Genomic DNA, 13,303 nt, shown 5'->3' with positions numbered 1-13,303 from the left:
AACCCTTCAAGAGTGCCAGATGCAGTGGCACACATTGGTAGTCCCAGTTACTCAGGAGGCTGAGACAGGAGGATAGCCTAAGCTCAGGAGTTCGAGGCTGCAGTGAGCTATGACTACACCACTGCACTCCAGCCTGGGCAACACAGTGAGACCCTGGCTCTAAAAAAATGAAATAAAATAGAAACCCTTCGATGACTCCCTGTTGCCAACATACTTGAATCCAAACTCCTTAGTGTGGCTTAGAAAGCCTAGCATGATCTGGACTCAGCCTACATAGCTGACGTCATCTCCTGCCATTCCCACCACTCCCAACATACTCAAGTTCTAGCCACACAAAATTTCTCTCATTCTCTGAAAAAGCCGTGTTCTTTTTCGTATCCAGACCCTCACAAGGCTGTGCTCTCTGCCAAGAATACTCTTTCCCTACCCCTGCCCCAGGCTCCCTGCCTTCACCTGGACAATCCCTAGGCAATCTTTATGTCTCAACTCAGATGCCACTTTATCTAAGAAGCCTTTTCTGGTCTCTCAAGTCTGAGTAAGCTGGTCTTCCTCTGCCTTCCAGAAGCACTCTGTAACTCCCCTGTCATAACACATTTCACACTATATTGTAATTGCTTGGTTACTTGTCTTTCTCCTCCATTAAAACTGTAAATTTCATGAAGATAGACACCACTATTGTGCACTACTGTATCCACTAGGGTTTGCCACAGTGTCTGGCACACAGTAAGTGCTTGATTAATTTGTGTTGAATGGATGAATGTGTATTTTCTTTAGTCGCCTCAACTTTAGTTGTCCATAATATGCTATTCTGCCTTTGTCTCGTTTCAGTCTGTGATGCTTCTCCTACACAGCCAGCGGCGTTACATCTTTGAGTATGACCAACCAGATTGTCTGCTCTCAGTCACCATGCCTAGCATGGTGCGTCACAGCTTACAAACCATGCTTTCAGTGGGCTACTACCGGAACATCTACACCCCACCGGACAGTAGCACTTCTTTTATCCAAGACTATAGTCGAGATGGCCGATTGCTACAGACCCTGCATCTGGGGACAGGGCGCAGAGTCTTATACAAGTACACCAAGCAAGCAAGGCTTTCTGAGGTTCTCTATGATACCACTCAGGTCACATTAACATATGAAGAGTCTTCTGGAGTGATGAAGACAATACACCTGATGCATGACGGATTCATCTGCACAATCAGATACAGGCAAACAGGTTTGTTGTGAAAGAGTGATGGTGTGTGCAACAACATCACTATTTTCTTATGACATTTTTACTGACCACAGTGTGAGACAGAAGCATTAATCTACACACATTCAACCCAACTTTCACTTTACTTATCAAATTATCTGACATTGAAAATGTAAAGCATGTTATAGTCTGATGAAAGCTGATTTCTTAAAAACATATAGTGCATTTCTTTCTTTCAGCTCTCAAGTAATTTGAAATCCAAGTGCCTAGTGTAACTGTATACCCATTCCTGCTCAGCACCAAATCTTCTCAAACATGAAACTGCAAGATATAAGTCTCACTGAAACTAGCTCAAGCCCTGTGTAACCTTTATAAGCCTCAGTTGATGACAAAATATCTTCACAAGTCAGAACTTTCTAATGTATTTCACCCTTTGGGTTTATAGAATGCCCAAATCCAGTTACTTTAATGCTGGAATTTGTCAAAACCTGACCCTCTGACTTTGTAGCAAAGGTTAAATGAAATGAAAGCATTTTTGTCAGTGATTATAGCAAGAAGCATCAATTTCATCACCCTGGGCTACTGGATGTGCTATTACTTCTGTAGTTTCTATAATTAAAATTTTCTATAACTATAGAGTATTTTAATTTTTTATATTTGAGGATTACCACTATGAGAATATATATCCATGAGGTAATATGCCCAGGCATTTGATATCAGAGATCAGTCTCTAATATTGTATTATGAATATAAAAGCACCAGTACTAAATAAAATAACACTAGACCTTTCTGACTCTTCCGCATTGATCGCCTAGCTTCTTACTGTTTTTGTTTTGGTTCCTGCAGGACCTCTTATTGGACGCCAGATTTTCAGATTCAGTGAAGAAGGCCTCGTGAATGCACGGTTCGACTACAGCTACAACAATTTCCGAGTCACAAGCATGCAAGCTGTAATCAATGAAACCCCTTTGCCTATAGATCTTTACCGATATGTTGATGTCTCTGGCAGAACAGAGCAGTTTGGAAAATTCAGTGTAATTAATTACGATTTAAATCAGGTCATAACTACTACAGTGATGAAACACACCAAAATCTTCAGTGCCAATGGACAAGTCATTGAAGTCCAATATGAAATCCTAAAGGCAATTGCCTACTGGATGACCATTCAATATGATAATGTGGGCCGCATGGTAATATGTGACATAAGGGTAGGAGTAGATGCCAATATAACAAGGTACTTCTATGAATACGATGCTGATGGGCAACTTCAGACTGTTTCGGTAAATGACAAAACCCAGTGGCGTTATAGTTACGATCTGAATGGAAACATCAACCTCTTAAGCCATGGGAATAGTGCTCGTCTTACTCCTCTCCGATATGACCTCCGAGACCGCATCACCAGATTAGGAGAAATTCAGTATAAAATGGATGAAGATGGCTTTCTGAGGCAGAGGGGAAATGATATTTTTGAATATAATTCTAATGGCCTGCTGCAGAAAGCCTACAATAAGGCTTCTGGCTGGACTGTGCAGTATTACTATGATGGGCTTGGGCGACGTGTCGCGAGTAAGTCCAGCCTAGGGCAGCACCTTCAGTTCTTTTATGCAGACCTTACCAACCCCATAAGAGTTACTCATTTGTACAACCACACAAGCTCGGAGATTACATCTCTGTATTATGATCTCCAAGGTCACCTTATTGCCATGGAGTTAAGCAGTGGTGAAGAATATTATGTAGCCTGTGATAATACAGGTACCCCACTAGCTGTGTTCAGCAGCCGAGGTCAGGTCATAAAGGAGATACTATACACACCTTATGGCGATATCTATCATGACACTTACCCTGACTTTCAGGTCATTATTGGTTTTCATGGAGGACTCTATGATTTCCTTACTAAATTAGTGCACCTGGGGCAAAGGGATTATGATGTTGTTGCTGGCAGATGGACAACGCCTAATCATCACATATGGAAACAGTTGAACCTCCTTCCTAAACCATTCAACCTCTACTCCTTTGAAAATAACTACCCAGTTGGCAAAATTCAAGATGTTGCAAAGTATACCACAGGTATTTAAACTATTTAAAACTTTAAGCTAAACTTGAGTAACTCAGTACTGTTGATTTTATCACAGAATCTCAATGCCTTTGTAAATATGCTTCCTCTTCCTGACAGTTAGCCCGCAAGTTATTGTGCATTTGCTGTCTTCCTTAGTTTTCTAGAGTGAGCAAAACGTGCATGTTAACATATAATACTTTTGCATCCTGCTACATTTTTTAGCTGTTTCTGTGTTTTACTCTTACAAGCTTATATGAATAATTTCGTAAAAGAAAAATTCAGGATTCTTGTTTCATCATATAAGCTGATATTATAATCCAGGGTTATCCACAAATCAACACTCTTCCCTGTAGAGAGAGGATCAGGTGTTTTAGTGTGGGCCATATAAAGGGGAGTTTTAGGCTGGGTGCGGTGGCTCACACCTGTAATCCCAGCATTGGGAGGCTGAGGCAGGCAGATCACTTGAGGCCAGGAGTTCGAGACCAGCCTGGCCAACACGGTGAAACCCCATCTCTACTAAAAATACAAAAATTAGCACATGCCTATAATCCCAGCTACTCAGGAGGCTGAGGCAGGAGAATCGCTTGAACCCAAGAGGTGGAGGTTGCAGTGAGCCAAGATTGCACCACTGTACTCCAGCCTGGGCAACAGAGTGAGACTACGTCAAATAAATAAATAAATAAATAAATAAATAAATAAATAAATAGGAGTTTTATTCCTAACTTCTATTGCCTAAACAGTTTGAAGGCAGGAGAGGTATCTTTCAAGTTTTCAACAAAGCTTATAAAGTATGGGATTTTTCATTTTCTTTTTTTAATATTGTGTCTCACAGACATCAGAAGTTGGTTGGAGCTATTTGGTTTCCAGTTACACAATGTACTACCTGGATTTCCCAAACCCGAATTAGAAAATTTAGAAGTAACTTACGAGCTTCTACGGCTTCAGACAAAAACTCAAGAGTGGGATCCTGGAAAGGTTAGTAAAAGTTTTATCACCTCCTTTTAGCTGAAACAACAGAAGGGCATTCAATACCTAGAAATTATATATACATATGTTTGCTTACTGATTTTTTAGTCTTCTTGAATATTCATTAAAATGTGCACAATTAATGAGAAGGTATAAAAAAAGCTCCATGAGAAAAAAGATCAGAGAATTGGAGTTTTGGGGGAAAAAAAGATTAACAGGTTACTTGATGACTGCTGCAATAGGTACATAAGAGGAAAGAGGAACTGCACTTTAAAAATTCTGAAATGGGCTACCAAGAGCAATTATGGATTCTACCTAGAGAAAATTGTTCGGTAAGAGACACGAAAACATCCGATTTCCAACTGTAAAATAATTTAGGGGTTGATGTCTTAAGAGCATGGGAATAACAGAATAAAATTATTCTGATAAAGAAAAAATACATAAACACAATGAAGCAAAAATAATAAATATTACAAGGGTACAGTTTTGAGAAAAAATAGGAACATCAAAACATTTAAGATTCAGCAGATGATTTCACCAGAAGTATGAGGTACAAATGAAAATAAGGAGCTTTTTCTTTCAACTGAAAGAAATATGAATATCTGTGTTTGCGAAAACAAAATGGGCTTGATAGAATAAAACTGAAATTTGGGTGTGAGGCCTTGAAATTTAAGTCTAAAGAATGATAAGGGACAGGAAGTTCTAGATAGGTCCTATAAATTCATCCCTTTTTGTAAAGATGTAAATGCTTTCTGTAATTAAAAGTCCTTCTAAAAAACATTTAGCAAAATGTTGAAAATTGCTGAAGCTTCATAATGGATACTTGGAGGTTCATTAGTCTTTTCTCTTTATTTCTTAGTATGTTTGAAAATTGCCAAAAAAAAAAAAAAGGTTTTTTTTAAGTCCACATAAAAAGATCAATGAATTTCTGGCTGATTTGCCATAGTTAATTATAAGGTCTTAAACTCTTTAAAGTAGGAACTATGCCTTATGCATTTCTTTGTGCCTCACTGTGCCTAAGTATTACTCTACATGTAGTAATAACATCTAGTCAGTGTGAGTGAAATCAGTGAAAATAAAATGTCTGTGTTTTGGGAGAGCTGGACCAACTTAAAGTGCCTTCCAGCTCTGCAATTCTGTGATTTCAAGTTTAAATGTATTTCCTTATGCTTAACTCCACCAAGATATAAGAATGCTAGGTAGTCACCTGTTAGTCTTTTCCAAATCTCTGATGAAGAGATTCCAAATCTGGCTTATTTTTAAATCACTCACTGACAAATTAAAGAGAGAAGGAAGCAAACTTGCAAGCCTGTCCTTTCCACAATCACCAAGTATCTGACAGATGTCTAACTCCATGCTGCATCTGCTCTGTGCCTCTCTTTCCTAGACTATCCTGGGCATTCAGTGTGAACTCCAGAAACAGCTCAGGAATTTCATTTCCTTGGACCAACTACCTATGACTCCCCGATACAATGATGGACGGTGCCTTGAAGGAGGGAAGCAACCAAGGTTTGCTGCTGTCCCTTCTGTTTTTGGGAAAGGTATAAAATTTGCCATCAAGGATGGCATAGTAACAGCTGATATTATAGGAGTAGCCAATGAAGATAGCAGGCGGCTTGCTGCCATTCTCAATAATGCCCATTACCTGGAAAACCTACATTTTACCATAGAGGGGAGGGACACTCACTACTTCATTAAGCTTGGGTCTCTGGAGGAAGACCTGGTGCTCATCGGTAACACTGGGGGGAGGCGGATTCTGGAGAATGGTGTCAATGTCACTGTGTCCCAGATGACTTCTGTGTTGAATGGGAGGACTAGACGGTTTGCAGATATTCAGCTCCAGCATGGAGCCCTGTGCTTCAACATCCGGTATGGGACAACTGTCGAAGAGGAAAAGAATCACGTGTTGGAGATTGCCAGACAGCGCGCAGTGGCCCAGGCCTGGACTAAGGAACAAAGAAGGCTGCAAGAGGGGGAAGAGGGGATTAGGGCATGGACAGAAGGGGAAAAGCAGCAGCTTTTGAGCACTGGGCGGGTACAAGGTTACGATGGGTATTTTGTTTTGTCTGTTGAGCAGTATTTAGAACTTTCTGACAGTGCCAATAATATTCACTTTATGAGACAGAGCGAAATAGGCAGGAGGTAACAAAAATATCTCTGCCTTTGCGTCACCAAAGACTGCCTGTTTTTAAAACATAAAATGGTTTATTGTACTGGTTTTCTAGATCAGAACTCTGTATATGTAAATATGGAGGAAAAACATATCCAACTGCCTTTCAATGTGACGGAAGATGGTATTTTAATATTGTTTGTTTAAACTCTTTAAGAAATGACAGAGATTTTTAGTTCTTGTGTGGCAGTATTCAAAATAACACAAGTAGAACTCAAACAGCTAAAAATAGTTTTCAGAAAGCACCACTTTCAATTTGCCGAGCCATGCATATGTTCCAATATCCAGAAAGAACCCAAGGTTCTCTATCTCTATTGTGACAAGCAGTTTCATCCTTAACTGTTGGCAGAACTTGCGGGCTATTTGAATAGGTGGTGCAATAGTATCTGAAACTTGCCTTTCGAAAGACTGCCAGCCCTTTGACGTTTTCCAGATCTGTTATAGGAAACTTAAAAACAGGTGTAAAATGTCTTCAGCCACCATCTCCTAGAGTGAGGACCCAATTGCCCTTCCTTCTTGATTATTCCTCCTTGCTTGTTAAAGTAAATGCCATATTGTTGTGCTGTGTTTTGGCATGTGGTGGCTGGGTTCTGTCTACCATGCTTCCCTGTGGGTGTGGTAACCAGACTGTATAGCCGCTATTTGCTCGTGTGTACATGATACCAAAGCAGCTGGCCAGCGTGACCTCTCTCACACAACCTGTTTTGACTCAATTTTTTACTAAAAGTTGTTCAGCTGTATTGGTATCATGTAAACATAGCTTTTCTTAACCTGGGTAGGAATTTCTCATTTATATATAGGATGTGTTTTGGTCATAGTTTCACATTAGTGATTCAGTATCTATACACTAACCCAATGGTTTTGTGCACATGAACGGTAATTTACTTAAAAGTATGATTCTGGTACAAAAACAAACAAAGGCTTTAGCAGGCATACGTGTCTGGGATGCCGATACATACATTAACTACTACTGCAGAAATTCATAAGAGCCAAAACCTTAAAAAAATAGACCTGGTACTTAAGTGAAAGTACTAAAGGGAAGACCAGACCAAACATCACAGCAGTTGCCGCCACATTGTTTCAGCCCACTTAGATTTATCTTTCAAATGTACAATTCTGTATTGAACATCTCCCAGCCATCTTCAGGAAATCGAATCAAGTAAATCCTTTCCAACCGAAAACATTTCAACTAACTATAGAGAGGCAGACTCATTTTTACTAAAATAATTTATACAGTTAGTTATTTTCGTTCTCCGTCCTTACCCATTTATCTTTATTTAATCATCTCTACTGCCTAGGAAAATAACTATTTTCCAGGACGGGTTATTTGTTCTGCGATCATTTAAAATTTGGAGAAAGGTCAGGATTAGTGTTAATATCAGCTGCAGTTTCTCAATCTCTAGGAATCCTGCAGTAAAACAAGCCCCTTGGTGAGCTGGAAGATTTGTGCCCAGTGACAAAGAGATAGTTTGTAAAATGCTGTGTAATTGTAAGTTACCACAAATGAAAATACATGACAGCACAATGTGGCCCGTAGAAAATTCCCCTGAGCCAGCTTCTGCACTTTCATCACCGAATCTGAACATTTGCTATGTCTGAAGGCAAATTTATGATGGAATGTTAGTTTGGATTCTTTCCAGATGCTACCTAAATGCAGTGTGGGGTCATTGCCTTGCTTTGCGATGACAGTTTCTTTGAAAATATGCAAAGTCATAAGCTCATGTTAAGGTTTTTCAAGAGTCTGCCTCCTACTACACAAAGGAAAGCAAGGGAAAGGAAATGACCCTGGCAAACAGTAGGGAAGGGTGTATTCAAACATTTCATTTTCAAAACCTTCGGGTTAGAATACCACTTACACATGTATTCTGAGAGACAGAATTCATGATGAACTCATCTCTCTTTATAACTGGAAACACACCAGCTTGATATATTGCTAATCCATACTAAAATCATATTATTGGGTTTTTTCTGAATCAGGCCTGTATTAATGGTACAGTATTTATTCAGAATGGAATTCTCAAATTACTAACAAACTTGTTGAAAATTTGAATACCTCCACACCAACCTAAAAATGGACCTTAAGTTCCTAGAACCTCTGATGTTCTTTTAAATTAGTGGAAAAATAATTTGTGAACTGTATATAGAGAGTGCATTCATAAATGTGATTATGTATTTTATCACAAATCCAAAATGTCAATATTAGAGTCTATTTTGCTTATATTTTAAGCAATTATACGTTTTTGCAATTCATTGATGATGTATCATTTTCAAACTGCTTTAAATATCCATTAGAAACAAATATTTGAAGCTTTTACTTAATAGTGATTACCTTTAACTGTGCATTTCTAGTTTGTAATACGTATTTGGTTGGTTCGTGCCTTTAGTTTCTTAAAGTTACATTTGTATTATATTCAGGAAATGCACTTTTTATTACTTACAGCTGTGGTTTTAATACTGCCTTGAACTATTATTATTCTTTTTACAACTCCTAAAGCTTGAGGGAGGAAAGAAAAAAAAAACAAAACTACTAATCAGTAGTAAATCGAAGAGAAACATTTTGGCATTTCTTAATAAGAAGATGGAGATATTGAGTATATCACTTCCTATTCAGCTGAATAGAAAGAATGCCTTCATTGACTTGCAGTTCTGCAGTTTAAATTATTGAAAGAACAATTCATTTGCATTTCCTGATGAAAGTAAAAGCATTTTTCAGAGAAACATATGAATTTCTCATACCCAGCAGACAGATGGCTGACACTGCACAGCCACACACCATTCGAGTAAGTTAAAGTGAGAGCATAGTAGTTGGACTCTCCTATGAAGAACATTCTGGGCTGGAGGCAGGGAATACTCCATGGTTGTTTCTTTTTCCTACTTAAGCCCATTTTGTTTGTGCTTTTCTGTTTTGTTTTGTTTTCACTCTTGCACTACAGTCTAGAGATCCAAATGAACTGAAAAGTTCAAAGTTTAACACATTTAAATATGTTTATTTTTAGTTGTCATTCTAATCGTTATTGATTAGAAGCATGACTCCTGAAGGAAACGGAAATAAATCTCAATTCATACTAACTTGCAACAAAACACTTTTACCATATAAATAAGTATATGATTTATTTTTAACCCAAAAAATGTATAAAATAAGTGTGTCCTTTACTGTCAATTTATCTAGAAGATCTATAATATATAGACTACATATATATAATATATACGACATAGCCAAATGTATGAAAACTTGACAATGTATAATTTGGAATTCACATGCTACCTATGTAGACAGGTATGAAATTAAGTTATAATTTTCATGAGACATTTTCATCACTGTTGACACAGTTTCAAGCATTCCATCATGTTATTTTGACTCTTTTTCTTTTTTTCTTTCTTTAAAAATATATTTTTAACTAGACCAGGCCCCACTATAATATCACTTAAGAGAGTCAGGGCAAAGTTTTTGCATTTATGAAGATGTGTTCATGTAAGGGTGATTGTAATGGAGTTCATTGGTAATAGAAGCAAAAGTACAGTAACGAAGTATTGAAAAGAAAATTTTGGAGACATTGGAGCATATTATATATAGCTTGTGGAAAGACATACATAAGGCTACAGATGGAATGGAACATTCCTGTTTTCTTGAAGAAATTCACATACACATAGCTGACCTGACTAGTACTTCAGCTCTTCCACAGCCTTCTATAAAGGTTCTTTCTTCTGCAAAGAAAACAAAACAAAACAAAACAAAACAAAACAAAAAAAAAACAAAAAAAGCGCAAAAAACAAAAAAACAAAAAAAAGCAAAGTAAAATTTAAAAATACAGAAAACAAACAACAAAAAAGAATTCAACCATAAATAGTGACTATTCTTTTCAGTGTGTCCTTCATGTGAAAGCTATTAAGGACCAAATATACTACTGTTCATAAGAAGAAATTACTTTCTAAACAGTAACTGAAAATACTTAGAGTTAAACTTGCTGTGGATTTTGTCTTGGCAGTTGTCATCTTACATTATTTGTCAAAGGAAACGTGTTTGGCAGTTAAAAATCTTTCCTTAGATTTAGTGGTGGACTTTAACCTCTTAAATAAATGTTAGTATATCAGATTGTGTCCTTGAAAAATATGTTACTTGTATGAATCATGACAACGTCTAAATCTTTACTATTCTTCTGGCAAAAGCATCAGTAAAAAAGAAGGCGAAAAAGAGAAGTATAGCCTTTATGTCAGAAAAACATTCTTTTTAGCTGCTTACTTTCTCATGAAAAGTAAAGATGTTTACAGTGTATGCCAAGTTTTCAGTTTCTGTATAACAACAGTTAGAGGTTCTAATCATATTGAAAATTGTGTTATAATGGTCTGAGCCATGTTGCTAGGAAACAATAGGTTCCAATTTTGTATTCCTGCTCTCCTGTGCTGAAAAGTGACTGGATACTGTACAGGTTCATGTTCTCTGGCTGCAGTTAAATGGTCTTTTGCATTTTGCTCTGGCTTTCAGGCCAGAAGCATGCATTTTTCTACAAGAGCATCACAACAACATGCTGTAAATATTTAAAGTTAAACATTATGTGTTGATATTTGAAAGAAAAGTACTTTGAATATTTCATTTTTAAAAAATAAAATTGCCAATGAAAAATGTGTCCCATTTTATTTATGCGCCAAACTGCATTCTCAAATCAGTCTGGTCACCTTAGATAGGACAAGTGGCTCACTAACAGGGAACAATAAAACCACATCATCTTGAAAATGTAGGTACAGAAATCAAAAAGTCACTAATCCTAGGCAGACAGCTCTTCATTTTTATTTTTCATACAAATAGGATCTCTGACACAAGTGACCATTTAATAAACAAAGAAGAGTAGCTGCTGCAAATTTAAATGCCTCTAGGCTGTGACTTCCTTTAAAAAGGCTTCCCTCTCCTTTTGGTGCCTTTCTCAGCAATAGAAAGAAAATAAAAAATTATAAAAACGGGGTGGGAGAGATATATAGGAGTTCAGGGTGTCCAAATGCACTGGCAAAAAATAATGGATGTTGGGGCAGCAGCCAGTGGGGAAGGGTGTCAGGGAGGGGAGGCAATCATGAAACACTAAAAAAATCCTATGCAATTACAATTGCCATTTGGCACTTGTTTTTCACAAGAAGACATTTACAAGTGACGCTGGGAAATCTGGCCAACAGATCTTCAAAAATTCATCTTGATACTAGCGGAGCACATATAGTCCAAACAACCCATTACTGAAACTTGGAATCCTGCAATTTACACCACTTCAAAATGCCCTGCTGCTTTTGTGTGTGTGTGTGTGTGTGTGTGTGTGTGTCTGTGTGTGTGTGTGTGTGTGTATATATATATATATAGAGAGAGAGAGAGAGGGAGAGACAGAGAGTGAAAAGAATCATGGAGCAGAAGACAACCTTGATCATCTCAACACAACCCATCAGTAAAAAACAATGGGGGTAGGGGGTTGTTAGTATCAATCATCTGGAAATTTTTTTCAAAACATGCATCCCGCCTCACACTCAGGGTATTTTTTAAAAGGGCAGGAGCTCCTATAGAGAGAGAATTATAATAGGAGATGTTTGTATATTCCTTCCCTATTCACCCTCCCTTTTAGAGATCTGTGACTATCAGTCAATGTTATTTAAACATTCAGTAATATTACTACCTTAAAGTTATACATATATGTAATTACACACACACATATATGTAAATTATTGTACCTTAATAATCTTGTGAGGTTAGTACGACTTAATTATTCCTACTTGGCAAATGCAGTAACAGTAACAGACTGACTTACCTAAGGTCACGTGGATAATCAGTGACAAAGATGAAAAACAGTGGGAGTTGAACAATGAGAACACACAGACACAGGGAGGGGAACATCACACACTGGGGCCTGTCAGGCGGTGGGCGGCAAGGGGAGGGAGAGCACTGGGACAAATACCTGATGCATGCAGAGCTTAAAACTTAGATGACGGGTTGATGGTGCAGCAAACCACCATGGCACATGTAACCTATGTAACAAATCTGCACATTCAGCACATGCATCCCAGAACTTAAAGTAAAATAAAAATTAAAAAATAAATAAATAAAATGTTTAAATGGCCCACCAGGTGACGAAAAAAAAATCAGGTCTTATGAATTCCTGCTTTTACTCTCTCTGTCCAATACTGAATGTGATACGTAGTATAGCCTTTTGTCATCTTGTGAGAAAACAGTTCTATTTCTGCGTGTATGTGTGCAACCAAGATGTATATATATATATATATATATATATATATATATATATATATATATATATCTCAATTCCGTATATGTTAATGGGCTCTATCCAAACAGTTAGTCAGCCTTATTATATCTTGCTACATTTAAAAAAAAAATCTTCATTTAAGAACTAAATGACCTAATGATAAGAATTCAGCCTTTTACTACAAGTTTGGCCAATTACCCCAAATTAGGAAAATGTCCAAACTGGGTAGTTTAACTTCCCCCCTAGTTGCAAACTACAAAATAATGGTATCCCATTTACTGCAAGAGAAAACATAGGTGTTAAAGTTGAATGTATAGCATCCTAACAGGAAGACCAGGCATCCTATAACCTTGAAATGCTCAAGGGCAAATCTGGGTTTTACTAGTAGTAGACTTTGGATTCTAAGCTTAACGAAGTGAATCAAATAAAACATAAGCTGATGTTGAAACATTATTAACAGAGTTTAAAGCTGTTTCTCACATTTTTAATTCTGTGTCCATTCTACCCGAAAGAATATCTTAAATCCAGCCCTTTATTTATAGCAGAGGACTTAATCAGAGGCATTCTCCATAGACTTATTCTACCTGTGCACTACCACAAAGGTTCCCTGCCTGTAACAGCCAAACAGACAATTACCTAAGCTTGTCTCCCTACTGACCTTATCTCTTAAGAACAAATTTCAGAGG

The 13,303-nt window shown here is 37.5% G+C and overlaps 1 protein-coding gene across 8 annotated transcripts in view; it reads left to right on the top strand.

The window, feature by feature from the left end:
* TENM1 (teneurin transmembrane protein 1) overlaps positions 1–11,005 on the top strand; it is an 824,537-nt gene extending 813,532 nt beyond the window's left edge. For 6 of the 8 annotated variants that reach the window (XM_063804361.1, XM_054676475.1, XM_054676474.1 and 3 more), the window contains 4 exons: positions 829–1,216; positions 2,039–3,259; positions 4,081–4,223; positions 5,602–6,591. In XM_063804361.1, the coding sequence (XP_063660431.1) occupies positions 829–1,216; positions 2,039–3,259; positions 4,081–4,223; positions 5,602–6,360 (2,511 nt within the window). In that variant the 3' untranslated portion in view covers positions 6,361–6,591. Of the gene's footprint in view, positions 1–828; positions 1,217–2,038; positions 3,260–4,080; positions 4,224–5,601 lie in introns of all 8 variants that reach the window. The other 2 variants (XM_016942761.3, XM_016942759.3) reach the window with 1 other exon arrangement.
* The last annotated feature ends 2,298 nt before the right edge of the window (positions 11,006–13,303 follow it).

The sequence above is a fragment of the Pan troglodytes genome, chromosome X (assembly GCF_028858775.2).
Source record: "Pan troglodytes isolate AG18354 chromosome X, NHGRI_mPanTro3-v2.0_pri, whole genome shotgun sequence".
Lineage (NCBI taxonomy): Eukaryota > Metazoa > Chordata > Mammalia > Primates > Hominidae > Pan > Pan troglodytes.
The sequence above is the reverse complement of the archived record's forward strand: the minus strand, read 5'-3'. Positions and strand labels throughout refer to the sequence as shown.